The sequence below is a fragment of the Aplidium turbinatum genome, chromosome 1 (assembly GCF_918807975.1).
Source record: "Aplidium turbinatum chromosome 1, kaAplTurb1.1, whole genome shotgun sequence".
In the NCBI taxonomy this organism is placed as follows: domain Eukaryota; kingdom Metazoa; phylum Chordata; class Ascidiacea; order Aplousobranchia; family Polyclinidae; genus Aplidium; species Aplidium turbinatum.
The window spans coordinates 30,690,377-30,707,854 of record NC_137472.1 but is presented as its reverse complement, the minus strand read 5'-3'; the positions used below and the strand labels follow the sequence as shown (position 1 = coordinate 30,707,854).

General features: G+C 38.7%; 1 protein-coding gene across 1 annotated transcript; it reads right to left on the bottom strand.

The window, feature by feature from the left end:
* Positions 1 to 41: 41 nt before the first annotated feature.
* Positions 42 to 16,535, bottom strand: LOC145774346 (protein cornichon homolog 1-like). Its single transcript, XM_082585577.1, has 5 exons — positions 16,394 to 16,535; positions 6,172 to 6,240; positions 5,241 to 5,353; positions 2,203 to 2,346; positions 42 to 1,420 (listed from the first exon to the last, which is right to left on the bottom strand). Exons 1-5 carry the CDS (start codon positions 16,472 to 16,474, stop codon positions 1,393 to 1,395), a joined length of 435 nt encoding a protein of 144 aa, XP_082441703.1. The 5' UTR covers positions 16,475 to 16,535; the 3' UTR covers positions 42 to 1,392.
* Between the last annotated feature and the right edge of the window lie 943 nt (positions 16,536 to 17,478).

Genomic DNA, 17,478 nt, shown 5'->3' with positions numbered 1-17,478 from the left:
TTTTAGCCTCTTTTTACTGTAGGCTATGTCAATATTCGGAATGGCCCGTTTCGGTGAGTCCGATCCCTTAACGGGGGATTTTTTCATTTTTTTTTTTTTAAATTTTCGGGTACCGTAGCCTAATTATCATTGCCGTTTTAGGGTTAGGGGTTAAGGTTATGGGTTAGAAGTTAGGAACTCACCGAATCGGACTCACCGAATAGTAGCAGACCCGTCAATATTATACATATCGATATAAAGGATATGTTATAAATAATGCCATAACGTTAAGAAAATATGGAATTAATCGAAGTATTTCTTTTGTTTTCACTGCGTGCGTAGTTTATATTATGTTTTCTATTCCAAGCGACTCTGCATCGTGATTTCGTGTTCAAATTTTCTGCTTTGAAATTCGTCGTATCATCAACCAACATCACAATAAAATGCATTGAATCCTAAAGTATGGGGTGTCTGTTTGAAGTATAGAGAGAACGCACAACAAATGAGATTACCTGTGTCAATTTAGTGAGAAAACAAAACACAAAATATATAGCAGCAAGTCGCTTAAGCAATAATAAAGTGAAATTCTGGAATTAGTTTTGTGATTAACTTTGAAATAACGTGTGAAATCAATTTAGTTGATTCGATCTACATCGCGACACATGGTGAAGTAAAATAATGACAACTGCAAGTCCATTTTTTTAATCTACTGTCTATGAAGAATTGCGACAATGTGCACATACCCATGGCTGAAACATGCAGAGATCCACAACACGTGGTTAATACCTGTGCAACGGCGATAAATTTTGAAACAAAAGCGTCAAAAGAACTTCACTCAAGGAAAGGTTTTGAAATGGATTCACTACAATATAAGGATATCCCATCATTCTATGTGAAAACTTACATACAGACTACAGGGAGACATGAGATACAGGTAACAGATCATGCAACAAAAGAAATCCTCCTAGTTTGCTTCATACACTTGAATAACAAAGGTCGTAAATTTACGTCAGTTTCTTTTGATTGAAACGTCATATTTAGCAACACATTTTTAGTTTTTAGCGATTCTAGGTTGAGGAAATAACCGTCTAGATATGAGCAGCGTAAATAATGATATGGTAAAAACACTCTACGAAGCGTAAGAAGCGATAAAGTATCATATTCTGTCGGCCGTTACCACACAAACAAAGCTGTGCGGCTGAGAAGATTGCTTATATGACGTGATTCAAACAAGGAAACTAAACATCCAGCATCACAACAACAACAACAACTGCGTTTGTACCGCGCTCCAGGCTAATAAGCTGAATGCGCACAAAAATAAATTGATTTCTAATTTAGCTTCATTCCAATGCAATTAAATTGCTGAGGCATATATTTCGCTTTCATATGCTTCATCTCTCGTGTCCTTTCCACTCAATATGTCACAAGCACATAGATCATCCTGTAACACACACGTAGGAATCAAAACACTGCAGGCAGCAAAATACTTCGATACATTCATACGTCGCTGAAAAATGGATTAGTGAAGCACAACACAGTGAGCTAAGTTGATGACGTGTTACGGCAGTTACTTTCCTGTTACGGTACTCTTACTCAATGCACCAATCGGTGACGCAATAACTTAGTTCAAGCACTGGTTTGGTGACGTTATTACAATAAGGGAACGTTCAAATATTACGTAACGCCTTCGAGGGGGAGGGGGGGGGTTATGTAAAGCGTTACGTTAGCGTCACATCGGGGGGGAGGGGGTTCAAGCAAAACGTTACGTAATGCTGTCGAGTACGGAATGGTAGTTTTTTGTGCTGAATTCGTAGTGAAAAAGCGTTACATGGGGGAGGGGGGAGGGTCAAAAATTCGGAAAAAAAGCGTTACGTAATATTTGAACGTTCCCTAAACAAGACAGCATCAGATAGAAAGTTATGAAATGAGGTTGCTTAGATTTGTTCTGACGTTTCAAATATAAAGTATTAAAAACAGACACCTGAGAACTGCAAGTTTACTACCCGTCTAGAAAGCAGGAGGGTTGTTTTCATAACTCACGCCACTGACGAAATCCCAATTTTCTGTTTACACTACGGAGTTTAATGATATTACAAAAATTGCGATTAAAATTGCGCCGATGGAATTATCTACGACGACCTTTTCGCCAATACTCACTTGTAAGTAATAATCGTATAGGTGAGTATAATAATGATTATTAATAATAACAATGTTATAACTCACCTGTACAAGTAATAAAAGAAGGATAAGAGATAGAAAGCAAGTTTGAACCAACCCTCCTTCATGTGGTAAGACAAAGCATCGGCATTCATGATGGTGGTTGGATCATATAAACCAGGTCCACTCATGACAGGTCTCTTGCTGTATCTGGGGAAACACTTGGAAAGTCAATAACTGAAAAAAAGACAAATCACAGCGACCACAAAGTTTGAGGTCGATAACAGAACAGTTGCATGGGACAGTTACGTGTGTTGTCTTTTGAGGTTAAATCCTTGAAAGTGCTAACGTAACGGTGCAATGTAACAGTGACCAACAAAAGAAGCCAAGTTATTAGAAAATAGGATTGAGATGTTGATACGTTTCTCATATTACTATCTTACTTGGCGCTATTGTCAGCACACTACACAGTAGTAGCTGCGAATTCTACTACAGTAAAACTTCTAAAGAGAGATTATACTATCTACTGATATGAAGACCCCTAGATGCAAGAAGAGAGGCCAACGTCACAACGATCGGCTTTTATCAAAGCCGGCGTTGACCATAATATCTCTCAACGCTGAAGGGGTATCCGCACCCAAGCAAGCTCTGATTTCTAAATTGTGCAGAGACCACCACTGTGATGTTCTCTGCCTTCAAGAAACTCACCGAGGGGAAAACGATCCAAGACCTCGGGTGGACGGCATGAAAAATGTCATTGAAAGGCCGCATGAAAAACATGGCAGCGCCATGTTTGTAAGAGAAGGACTGGTTGTGCAATCAACATCAAAGCTCAATCTGAAGGACATCGAAGCGCTGTCTGTTGAGCTCACTCATGTCAACATCACCTCCATTTACAAACCGCCACCTACTCAATTTGAACTTCCTTCTTTCTTAACTACAGAGAAACCACAAGTTGTGATCACAACTACCAACAAACTTTATCTGCTTGCTGGTATTGCACCAACACACATAAGAAGAGACGTTAACAGTCAAGCTGAAAGGCTAAAACAAACATGTGATGAAAAACATCCTCTATATGGAAAAACTGCAGCACAAACCCGGTTAAAATCAAGAAAAAGCTTCCTAACACACGTTCAGCCACTAACCTCAACAAAAGAAGAAACAAGACTTAAGCAATGGAAACAACAATTCGAAAATGACCCATCGTACACTGAAATGAAGGTCCCACCATCAGAGTCCCACTCCCCAGGAGCAAACGCTCCTTGGGCAAAGTGGAAAACATCACATCGACTCCGAACCGGTGTTGGACGCACTAAGTCTGCAATGGTGGAGTGGGGCTACGACACGGGGTCTGCTACTATTCGGTGAGTTCCTAACCTCTAACCCTAACCCCCTAACCCTAAAACGGCAATGATAATTAGGCTACGGTACCCGATAATTTAAAAAAAATTGAAAAAATCCCCCGTTAAGGGATCGGATTCACCGAATCGGACTCACCGAAACGGGCCATTCCGACGACACGGGCCCAGTTGCATGTATCTGTGGCACCGAGCCCCAAACAACGGACCACCTTCTTGTTTGCCCTCGGCTTGCCACCCGGTGCAGTAGGTGGGATCTGTCAGTGTATGTATAACTCCTTTGCGGAAGAATGTGTCAATCTGTGGTGTATGAACGAACTTTAGAAGACTCGATAGAAGAAACTTGGCGCTATTTGTGATTTGGCGATTGCACATTGTTTGCTGTCAATGTTATAGTGTCCGTAAATCAGCCCTGTTCAGTCTGCAGACGTTGAAGCGAAGTGAAGAGGGACTGAGTTGTTGATTGAGTAGTTGGTAAACGTCGTTTCGAATTTGTTGAACGGAAAAAAAAAACTGGCAAGAAACCAGTGAAGCTGCCACATTGATATTGAGTTGGCATCCAGGAACTCCAAGGAACGCATCAAAGTTGATGCATTTGACCCAGGGTAGTCCAAGACTGCGACTGCGAGCACGAAGGGCCAGTGGGCTACATTAAGGTTTGAGGAAAATTTTACGGGCCGCCTAAAAAAATGATTTTCAGCTTGTTTTTGACTCAAAAAAGTGAGTTTCACCTAGTAAAGAAGACATAATACCTAACACACCAACAAATTAGCAAACCAAACCAATTTATGGTCTCTTGTGCCAATCTCTGCTTTATATTATGTGGTCAACCGACGTAAGCAGGCATCCAAGTGTTTCATCAGCTATTCTATTTAGCGTGTCGTTTTTCAATCGCTTCATCAGTGAGAAAACTGCTTTCGCAATTGTTTGTACTATCAAATATGGAGCACATCTTCAGTGCAAAGTCTTTCAAATTAAATTCTTTCCGAACGGATATTACTTGCAAGCACACCAGATACTCTGGAGTCTGGTTTACCACTGTTTTTGGAAAAAAATACCCTTTCCCCTAAATAAAATTGAACTCTCTGCTTTCCTTTGACACTCATATTATTAATGAATTACTTCACTTGACTAAATAGATAAGTTAGCAGCTGACTTACAACTGAATTCGAGAGTTTGTGCGAGCAAAAGTCAACGCAAGTCTGTGTCATCACAAACCGTAAAAAGAATTTTTTTCCGCATAATATTAATAGTTACCGTACTTATTGACATGCATTTTGATGATGTGCATGTTTAGGGTTGTGGATATTGCAATGCAATTTTGTAAAACGCAGGTATGCCTAGGTGTGTAATACCACCTATAGATTTTGCACTGGACAATCCAGTATGCAGGAAGTTTTCGCGGGCCACATGCTACCTGCGTGCCAGGGTTTGGACCACCATAATTTACAGATTCTGGAAAGAGAAACGTTCAACTGCTAAGGCCGAGCTAAAAAATATTGTATATTCCCTCCAAATAACATGAACAGCCTCTTTCAATCTTGGTTACATTTCCAGAATGTTTTTAGTCAAATAGAACTGAAAGTTCTTTGAATCAGAAACTTTGAATACTTTGAATTTGAAAACTCTTTGAATCAGAAACTTACAAAGAAGCCACCAAGGAACAACCAGATAAGATTTTATTATACACTACAGTAGCAATGATAGTATGTTTACTTGTTAAAAGCTGAAAATTTAACCCACCTGTATATGTTGTAAAATATCAAAGGAAGGTTTAACAATACTGTCAACCATTCCCAGGACCATAGAAATAACAAGTTATAGAAAAGATGAATTCCATACTCTGGCAAAACCAACTGCAACAAAGAGAATACAAAATTAGAGATGGATCGGTACTAATATTTTTGCCGATACTTTAGTGTTGCAAAATAGTGTTCAGTCTTTGCAGGCGTTGAATCAATGTGAAAACAACCGATGTTTCAAGCTGGGCTGCTCGATTCTTTCAGATCAACGAGACCACACTACATCAAAAAATAAACAATTTTATCGTCGTTGAGTGTAAAAAAATGCGGGATGGTTGATAAACGTTTAGCAGATTTAATTTCGTTATAATTATGTACGGTTTTGATAGGTATGGTTGATGATAAAATTGGCCGTTTTGCCAATATCCCCAAAGTGACTGACACCGATTAGTATCCGATAATGGGCACAACTCTTATAAAAACACTTCAAATTGACTTGAACCAAGGCAACAAAAGTTTATGCTGTGCAGTGACATTAAACAAAGCAGCTTTTTGTGAAAAAAATTATTAATTTATACAACACTACAGCTGTATATATTTGAAACGTTGCCCTAGTTTGCTTACACAATGATACCAAGCTGACCAAGTAACTTCATGTAAAATTTTCGTTCAGACAAAGAGCACATTACTTGTGTTAAGCGTGGTAAGCTACAACTGTCCTTGACTTAGTTGTACAACTAAATCCATAGTAACAACACAAATCAATGGAGCATTCAGAATCTTGACAGGGACTTCATTTGTAGAATGCTCAACTCTTATATACATCTTACGATCAAAAATTAGTTCATGATTATGTACAATCCAACCGGCGACGTTTTTCCTGTGAGTAGCATAAGAGAAGCTTGGAAACAACCACACGGTTCATTACTTACTGGATTTAAACTGTTGCATTGGTCAATTGGATTCTTGTAGTCTGTTTTCAATTCATCAAAAGCTATGATCTGAATTAAAAGAAAAAATGTTATTTGCAAAGACATACAAGTACATCACTTTATGTAAAGGAACTGGTCGGTGGCTCAATGACATGGGTTCAATGCCATGTCAGGTCATACCAAAGACTTTATGAATATGGCACTGAGTCTTATTTATGCTTAGCAATCAGCATTAAATTCATGACAATGATAATGTATTTTGCTGCAGCTCTAGCCTACTATTGCGCTGAAACTGTCTTGTTTCTATCTTATAAAGTGCTGAAAGCAAAAGGTACCTCTACATTCTACAGTATATAAAAACATACAATCATGCATTATTATTGCATTTAATTATTTGTAATCAAATAAGGGCTATTTTTCTTCCTTTTTTAGTATGTTGTTTAGTATCAATGATATTCAAGTAGTTATTTTCAAGGTTAGGCATTTAAAATTAACATTACTAGGTGGTGTATGATTGTTTAGTTTTTCATTTTTAGGTCTAAATTTAAGGTAAAAATGTGGTTAAAGTGTCATTTTTATCATTGTTTAGGGTGCCCAACTTAAGCAGACACAATGACAATTGTATACATTAACAGGTATTTGTTATTTAAAAAATAGAGAGCATTCTGAAACCTTTAAAAAATTCTATCAAAAAATCAAGATATTATGAATTCTGGGCATTGTTTTTATTTATTGCAATAAAAAAATTAAAATTTGGGTTTTTTGTTTTTAAACTTAAGTGACTTTATTTTAATATACACAACATGCATTCTTAATCCTGACACATGAAGCAATTTAACCCAACCTTAGATCATTTTGAGTCAAACCAACAAACATAGGCGTCGATTTTTTCTTAGAAGAGAGGAATTCTGGGTGGGCAAGAGTTTTCAAACAGATTTCATTGAATGTGTGTTTGCAAATTCGCAGTGGTTCAGTCTTCAAAATGAACATATTTTTACTTCGGCAAAAACGTTGCCAAGGCCAAACGGCAAAATTTGAAATTGCCTCGGCAATTACTGTGAATATTTATTAGGAAAAGATTGTACTAAAACATGTAAAACGAGAAGCGAAAAATATACTAGAGTAGTCTATTACGAACGCATTGTTTGATTTGTTGTGATGTAATAATACCAAAAGTAGTGATAAAGCGAGCAACGCGATACGCACGCTGTTACGGTAATTCACGTTAAAAAACTCACGGGGAGGGGAAAGTAAGTTAATTTTGGGTTGATTCAACGTTCGAGTCAGCACAAATCGATTTAATTTTTCCGGCGGGTTATATTGCGTAACAACAATGCCCAATAAGAAATTTACGTTTGTTTTACATGAATTCGACATCTAGCGATGTTGAATTATCATAAAATAACGTAAATTACTCAACCAGGTACAGGTAACATATTAATAGCTCCCTGCGAGAAGATCGCCTCGATTTACGTAAGCTTATAAGCCAACATAATTTCGGCACAATTGGGACACTGCGAGCAACACAAAGTCTGTTTGATGAACTAGTCAGAATCGGTATCATCAGATGCTGTATCAGCTGGACGAGATAACGGAAAGCGAGGCGCAACAAGGAGTAGATGCTTACAATAATTTGACGTCTACTGGAGTTAAATCAATGCAAATAGCAGGCCTTGAAACACCTTTTTTTTCCGGCGGCCAAACGTGTCCGACTGAAGCAAGCTGTTCGGCGGCCAATCACAAGCACATGGCGGCCATCGGAACTTCGACACACATTTTTACTTCGGCAGAAGCGAAAAATATACTAGAGTAGTCTATCACGACCGCACTGTTTGATTTGTTGTGATGTAATAATGCCAAAAGTAGCGATAAAGCGAGCTACAAGATACGCACGTGGCACGCTGTTGCAGGAATTCACGTTAAATAACTCACGGGGAAAAGCAAGTTAATTTTGGGTTGATTCAACGTTCGAGTCAGCACAAATCGATTTAATTTTTCCGCTCGGTTATATTGCGTAACAACAATGCCCAATAAGAAAGTTACGTTTGTTTTACATTAATTCGACATCTAGCAACGTTGAATTATCATAAAATAACGTAAATTGCTCAACCAGATACAGGTAACAAATTAATAGCTCCCTGCGAGAAGATTGCCTCGATTTACGTATACACTAACATAATTTTGGCACAATTGGGATACTGCGAACAACAAAAAGTCTGTTTGATAAAGAACTAGCTGTCAGAATCGGAATCATCAGATGCTGTATCGGAGCACGAGGTTGTCGCGTCATCACTGGAATCAGACACATCAAGAGGCTCATAGCTTGGCTGTAAATCTATATCGTCTTTGCCGTTCGCAATGAAGCGTCCACGTTTTGCGGCTTTCGGGCTTTGATACCACTCCACAGGCCTCTTTTTTTTCATAAAGATCCATCAGGGTGTTGACTAGGGAATAAATCTATGCTGTGCCATAACGACTGGGAGGAATGTTTAACCCTAACATTACAAGCGCTCGTGTGGCCTCGGCATTTTCATTGCCGACGCTAATGCGCCATTTGCCGACGCTAATTTCGAAGACTGAATATATCGCATCAATAAAGTGTATTGTGATGTCACTTGCATCCAGCTTATCGTCAGACATCAGCTGCTTGGTCAACCAATAATGTTAACAATTCAAGCATATACAGGGTGTATTGTGATTTATCGAGTGCTTTAACTCTTTTCTGGTCCTTTGTGATTATAAGTGGCAAAGTACTACTACTTTATTTATAAGGCCGCTTGCGTAAAATTTTCTCGGAACTTCATGGCGGACAAATGCGGCCGACGGAAGGGCGAGACCCGGCGGACAAAATGTCGGTTTTTGTAGGTTAATCGCGGCGATGGCCGCCTTCAGTTTCGAGGCCTGAAGGGTGATATTTTTATAAAAGATTCTCCCAGCTGGGCACGTGTCTAAGCGCCGGCGAAGTAGGAAGTAACCCAAATAAAACATCCAGCAATAGTAAGATTAATCAATCTCTTAGTCTGGTGTAGTCTAAGAAAATTAGTTTTTTCTTGTAATCTTGTTGTCCTTACAATCACCTCGGCAATTGCCGACGCTAATTTCGAAAAGTGTGGTTAGTCTTTCTCACAAAGACTGCGTTTAGCGTCGCTGCAGCAATTAAGCTTTAATAGGTTGGATGTTTTCTTTCTTGCATCTTGCGATCTTATGAGCGCTGCTAAACTAAACAAACTTCTTTTATGTTTTCCTTTGCGACCTAAAAAGCGCGTGACTCGTGACCTGTTATCTTTAAAGTGGCGCCTTCGGATTTGCCGCATTTGTAAAAGCGATTGTTTTTAGTACGTCTTTAGTTTGTATCGGTTATTTTATTGTCATGTTCATTATGATGTCATATTCACATTCCCTTACGCTGACCGGGAACTGAAGTTTGATTGTGACGTAACGAAAGTGAGACCATTCGGAGAAAAGATCAAATTGCCGACGCAAATTTGGAGAAAAGATCAAACGTGGCTTTCTCTCACCAGGAATTGCCAGCTGTGGCAGTTGCCGTAGCAACAACAATGCAGTGCGTACCGCCGTTTTTCCACGCAGCGTTGTTACGGAATTGCTTTGTTCTGTCGGATACCTAGCGAGAGACATAGCGTAAAACAAGAAGTTGCGCTGCAGTTGGTTGCGCTGCAGTTGCGCTGCAAATAATTGTAACAAACACTTCATAAGTGGCATGAAAACAGGGTGGGCGAAACATATTTTGCCCACCCTCGTTTCACGGCAGGGTGGGCGTCGCCCACCCTGCCCACCCTATTTCGACGCCTATGCCAACAAAAAGTCCAACTATGAACAATTGAACATTAGGGTGGAGTGAAAAAAGTTTTTTTGTTTAAATCGAAAAAAACGGGGTTTGTAAATCCCGACAAATGACCTAAAACTTCATTAAAAATTGACTTTAGGGGGTTGCCCCCATTTTCCAGCCGGCAACCCCCCAATTTCTGCGCGCGAGGGGGCAAAATTGCCCATCTCGGCAACCACTGGTCGTAGAGTCATGATATATAGCTCAAAAGCTGCCAAAACATCATGTTTCTATCTGTCCTAAGAAGAAAGTTTGCTCTATTTAAAATACAAAACGAGTTATAGCCAAAAAACAAAATATACACACATTTTTGTTAAAATTCAGCATTTTTTCTGACAAATTTTGATCTGTCATAAGTTTTTTGAAAAAAAAATCTGATATGTTGCACAAGATATAGTAACACACTGATAATACCGAAGATTGGGCCCATAATACAAAAATATTCACAACACAGTCCTTTTAACATCGGTTCAAAACATCACAATGGAGCACTCATATTAAGCATAATGTTAATTGCAGCAGTGCAAAAATATCACAAGTGTTTGGCGATGAACTTCAGAGAACTCATAACTTATTCATTTTGCAAAAAAAAAGTTGCTTTGCCAGGTGTGACATGTTAGCGACATGGCCGAGCGGAATAGCTCGTGGTTTTCAATACTGCAGCGGCAAAGTACGAGTTTGATTATGGCTGGAGACAGATTGTGTTTGACATATATTTGGGTGGCTGGAGACTCGAAGAGTGGTAAACTAATTTCCCAGTCGCCCCCAAACTTACGTTTTTTCATAATTTCGTTGATTTGTAATTCCTCAGTTGAAATATTTCAAGTGTGAGCTTTGCTAATCCTAAAAGGCTCTGTTTTTAAAATGACAATTCAGGCCTTCTGATGGCACGATAATCACAAAAAAAAAATTGAATAGATATGTCAATTGAATTAAAACAACTTATTTAACCCTTTGAAGGTTGGGCGCTGGGCGGGGGCTGTCAATTCAACTTTTTTGTATCAACAGTTGTATCTCTAGAACCACTGAGGCTGCGACTACGAGATTTCTTGACTTTTCCTAACTTTTAATCACCTCTATTGAGCTGAAATTTTGAGCAAATAAAGGTTATAAATTGAGAGATATAAGGCATTTCTCAGCACATCCTCTGAAATATTTCATATTCTATGGTTGAAAATTTTCCCACCAGCTGGATAAAGTAATTAATTTGGCCCATGTCTCGTTAATCCTAACTGTTTCACAGTGTGAAGGGAATTGGCTGTATGTAAAATTATGTAAAAAAAATTTAATCACAACATTGCAATGCATGTTCTTCATTACTCTACCAAAAAATAATGTGTTAACTCACGCTACAATTACAGTCATAAGTCACCTCAACATTTCAACGTATATGAGCAGTTCTAAAATTCACATAGTTTTAATTTTTGGATATGCTCAGCGTGAATAATTTTACAAAGTGAATCCCAAATTTTGAAACCGTGCCAAAATAACAGAGATATCACTCTTAAAGCATAAGAAGAATTGACAGCCCCCCCCAAACTGAGCAAGACTCCAGGAACCCAACCTTCTAAGAGTTACAATGCAAAATGATCAAACGAATCTGTTAAAAATAAAACATTAAAGTGCCTCTGACAGGAAAATAAATTTGCTAAATTTACCTAAGATACCAAAAAGATGACACTAACAAACTTCCCTGACCAGCAAATCGTAAAAAATATCAACAGGCTACTAAGTTACACGCTTGCAAACTTTCGTTGACATCGGCGAATCTGGCACTCATTCAATTGCGAAAATAAAAACGGCAACACCGCTGTGACGTCACAGTAAGCGGGAAGGATACATTCTTTCTCTGTGATGACTTGGTAAAGTATGGTACGGCTACTGCAAAACGTGAATGTGTGGGGCTCTGTTGGTCTAAAGCATGTGCAAATTAAGAATCACAGAAATGAAAAAGTGAACTTGTTATTACTATCAGGTTTCAATCAAATAGGTTGAGTTTACTTTTATCAAACAGCATCTCAATTCAATTGAAATTGCAGTTTCATAGGGCTACCATTTTCAATTTTTTTTATTTGTCCTAATCTGATCTGGCTATAGCCATTTGCAGTGTAACAACAGTATCTCACAAACAGCACCTTTAATTTATAGTTGAGGCAATGCCTACAAATTGCTGTTTATGTGACATTGTCAGTGACAAAGACCGTGTGCTTTCTTTTTCCACTTTCCCACAAAACAAGGTACTGAGAAGAAAATGATCAAAGTTTTCTTCAAGTGTTCGAAAGTGGGATGGGCCATACAAAACTAGTCGTATATGTTCACTTCACTGAAGATGATTTTGTTAATACCACTAAAGTAAAAATGCCTACAGGCATGTGTTGGAGTGTAGGCTATACTACAAGGTGATGCTCTCGGAAGCAACAATCGGATTGTGATGCTGTCATGCATTGTTTGGCGAATCCGAAACAATTTTCCAGATCCAGATGGCCGGTACACAGGATTTCAATGGCCAACTGAAGGCACATTATGAGAGAGAGAACTTTTATTTATTTTTGAATAGTGATGATGAATTAAATATGAATGATGATTCGTAGGCTACGATTTCTTCATTTTTCACTTCAAGTATATTTTAGGTTTTGTAGGAACGCATCCAGTACAGTTTTATTAAACTGCAAAAAACAATAAATCTTCGAAAAAAGCAACCGCTTGTACCAACTCCGACCAAACTGTGATTCACCAATTACATCTCGGAAGCGTTTGTTTCATCCGTTGCTAACGACGTCCACTTAGGATGACGTAATATCACCAAAGTCGTCCCAGAGCAGTGAAATATGGAGTTTCGCCTGTGGTGGCGCTGCGGAGCAGTCGTTTGATTAAATTACGCCCTAACCAGTCGAGCTACGAGGTTAAGATTAAAAACTTCGCTAAGTGTAATTCTGCGCTAGGAAATGCTTTAAAAAGTTACTATACCTGGATCCAACCTGTCAGGGGCACTTTAACTTATCAATAACACATTAGCTTATTGAGACTAAATAACTGCACTGTTTGTTGCAAGCTGTAGGCAGTAGCGTATTTAGGGGGGAGGATAAAGGGCGATGGCCTCCCCCTAATGATCAGGTAAAAAAAAAATACAAATTTTGCAAAAAAAAATTTTAGCCCAAGACATAATTGCTTGGCTGATTCGTCCTAGCGCGGGAAGGGGGCGGGGGTATAGCCTACTTTTTGCAATGTAATTTGTCAACAGTTTTTTTTCCTTGACAATTGCATGGCACTAATTCATGAGAGATTTAATGAACACTGCTCGCTAGCTTTTAAAGTCAGCACATTTCTGCCTTCATTGATTCATGAAGATGAAGACTGCACGATCGAGGAGATTTTCGACTGCTACTATGAAATGCTGGATGTTGAACCAAGCAATTGCTTTGCAGCTACTTTTGAATTGCGAAGATGGAGAAAGTGAATTGGCTTGCAGTTTCTGTGGATAAACGAGCTGCAATTCTTGTGGATGCGTGTCAAGCTGATGAACAACTCGGCACTTATCCGATTATCCATAAATTACTTCGAATCTTTGCTTCGCTTCCAGTTACAACTGCCTCCAATGAGCGATGTTTCAGTTCACTAAAGTAGCCTACCTGAAAAATTATTACCGCACGACCATGACCGAGCCACGTTTGGATGGTCTAGCTCCGATGTTTTTAAACAAGGATATTGTACTTGAGTATGATGCAGTCCAGTAGCGCACCCAGAAAAAAATTTAGGGGGGGCTAATTCAGAAATGCAGGCCGAATGATTTGCGACAATAGTGACAGTGACAATAGGCCAATGCCTATCCCTTTGATTAATACGGTTTTTTTCGGGGAGGGGGGCAGAAAATTTAAAAATCAATTAAAAAGAAAGAAAAAGATAAAACAGATATGAACAATGATGCTACGACATTTACGATATGCTATAAAATAGACATTAAAACAGCCATTTTCATCAATTGTGAATGTTTAAAAAATAAATTTTGCTTGAATAAAAATTGCTAACCATGCAAAGTAAACTTGAAATCTGGTTTAAAACCCTGTATGCAGTGTCCATGACCAATTGGATATTTGTATGTTTGCAGGCTTATATGGTAATTGATTGAAATTATAATGAAGACCATGTGAAGACTAAAAACTATAAAACAGCCATTCAAGGTTTCAGATTGTTTTAACTGACGTCATTTGGTTCCAGCTGAGTCGGCTCCAACAATTGTTGCTATTGAAATGTATTTGAAGCTCTATGAAAGAAAATAACGGAGTCTGATCGATGGATAATTTCAACCATAATAATAACAAATCTTAGTCCGCCGTGGGACTAAGATCAGCTATTTAGAAGCATATCAAACCATTTGATGCGGAAACATACAATTTCAACAATTCCTCACAAAATTTCGGGGGGGGGGGGGCTTTCCCACCCATAAATCCACGCCTGCCCATGCTACTAGCACCATCCTCATCCCTACTTCCACTCTCACAATCTTCTATGTATAGATCTCGACTTTTTTGTCATGTATGACAAAATAGAATTAGCTTTCCGTTTGCCAACACAAATAAGTGCGAAAACAAGAACTAGCACGAAAACAGTTTGAAACAAAACACTAATTTTATAAACAGTAAATTGGACGTGGACGTTTTTCCTACTTACAAAACATTCAAATTTAGTTCGTATTTTAAACTAAAGTCCCAGACGCCTTCGCCTCTCTGCTCAAATGTCGTATGCAGTTTTACATGTCCGTGTGATTCGGCATTGACGTACGGCATATCGGTACGTCCACCAGACATTTGACCACGAGAGTACGGGAGCATCTGAACTTTAGGGAGTTGGAGAAAAGTGCCATCAAAGACCATATCATGGATTGTTCTTTTTGCACAGATCGAAATTTCTCTGCCGACTCATTTAAAATTTCACGCAAAAGCAAATCCCAATTTGACACTAAAATTCACTGTTATGATAGGAAGCATTGTTGATCAAACGCTACAACCCAAATTTAAACAAACAATTCTTTGCTGGGGGCGCGTCCATTCTCTTCAACATTTACTTGATGTATCACGTTCCCTGTGGTGTAATTTTTTTGTAGTTATTTATGTAGTTGCCTTTTCCTAATGTAATTTTACCTTCAAGAAGTTGAAATTTATTGCATTTTTATAAATATTTTCTGATTCTTGATGGGGGCTAAAGTTAAGCCGAAAACCTTCGACTTGTTAAAACTATTTGTAAATATGTAAAATATATTGTTATGATGCTTAGCCCTGTTGTATTGTTGTGTCTTATTCATATCTAACCTGTATGCAAAAGGTATAAATGTTGAACATACAAAAAATTCATTTTTGGTGGTGGGTTTAGGGGGGCTTGAGCCCCCTTAGCCCCATGCTAGGTGCGCTACATATGCAGTCATTGATATATTTGCCAAGCGCAGCCATCGCATTTATCTGTAAATTGTCATTGCGAATCGCCGAGAATGTTAAAAAGGTATTCGAGGTCGGAAGGACTAACTTATTGTTTATGTTCTAAAGTGTTTGATATCTTTCGTTGGTTCATTGATTGCAACAGTAACTTAATTCTGCAGATGCGCTCTTGATTTTGGACCCCCTCGCCTTATCTGACGGTTTCAGCTAACTTTCTTCCCCCCCTTTCTGACGCATCATATGACATTTTGGTATATAGCCGCCGAGTCAGCCGCCACGCGGCTGACTGACACAATGTCTTGGCCTCCCCCTATCAAACTTTCTAAATACGCCACTGGCTGTAGGCTATAGTGTGTAATGCCAAAATTTGAAAAAAATAGTAGTTTTATTGTTTTTTGGCTATAACTCGTTTTGTGTTCACAATAGAGAAAACTTTCTTCTTAGAACAGATAGAAACATGATGTTTTTGCAGCTTTTGAGCTATATATCATGACTCTACGACCAGTGGTTGCCGAGATGGGCAATTTTACCCCCTTGCGCACAGAAATTGGGGGGTTGCCGGCTGGAAAATGGGGGCAACCCCCTAAAGTCAATTTTTAATGAAGTTTTAGGTCATTTGTTGGGATTTAAGAACCCCGTTTTTTTTTCGATTTAAACAAAAAACTTTTTTCACTCCACCCTATTGAACATAGGCCTACTCATTTCCAATATACAATTGGACAAAAAATTCATGAGATTCCTAAACTCTACATTTCACCAAACTCAAAAGTATTTCCAATTCCTTTTTAGATGCTGAGAAAAACATATTCTACTGTAATGGAGAAGCACAAATTAAATTAAAAAGCTAAGTATTACTGTTTTAGCCTGTCTAACAATGATTTTGATCAACCATTACAAGTTAAAATACTCTGAGAAAATTGTAACAATAAAATACACAATTGTAACATACCTGCCATATAGCAAAAAATATTAGAAAAGCTGTGAGAACAAGAGCCACAATGTAACAAAATGCAGCAAAGGTAAAAGCCATTGAATTGTTTTAACTTTTTTAAATACTTCCAATTGAAAGTACGGTAATTCGTGTAACAGCTGCAATACAAAAACTCATAATACAAACAAGTACAGTTCATACCGTTACAACAATTGTACTGAATGGCCAGTTTCAAATAATCGGATCTGGAGGAAACCGATTTGGGGATTTCTTAAATTCAGTGACGGCTTCTGTTTGTTTAGAGAATTTGTGAAGATCATTTGATTAGGCGGTTTTTGTGCTTACCTACTCATAAAGTAGCGCTCACTGCCATACGGTAGAAGGGATGCAACCTAGTTCGTACCCTGAACAGTTCGGACCCTCAGTTCGTACCCTAAAAAGATCGAAAGAAAAAATTAAAAAAAGCGGAAGTCGCTGATCGCAGTTTCCGCAAACATTTTAAAATTTTCCCCTTGAAAAGATCGAGAGAAAGATAGCACAAAGCCGAAGTCGCTGATCGTAGTTTCCGCTAACCTTAACCATAGGCTAATCTATGCTCTAACCCTAACCCTCGCTGATCGCAGTTTCCGCAAACATTTTCCGTAGATTCCGCTAACCGCAGTTTTCGCTAACCTTTACCCTAACTCTAACCATAGATTAATCTATGCTCTAACCCTAACCCTCGCTGATCGCAGTTTCCGAAAACATTTTTCCGCAGTTTCCGCTAACCTTTACCCTAACCCTAACTATAGAGCAATCTATGCTCTAACCCTAACCCTCGCTTATCACAGTTTCCGCAAACATTTTTCCGCAGTTTCCGCTAACCTTTACCCTAACTATAGAGCAATCTATGCTCTAACCCTAACTGATCGCAGTTTCCGCAAACATTTTTCAGCAGTTTTTGCTAACCGCAGTTTCGGCTAACCCTAACTCTAATCATCAAGTAATCTATGCTCTGCTTTAACCCTCGCTGATCGCAGTTTCCGCAAATAGTTTTTCCGCAGTTCCGCGGTTTCCGCTAACCCTAACCCTCGAGTTTGTTTGCGGAAACTCCGATCAGCGAC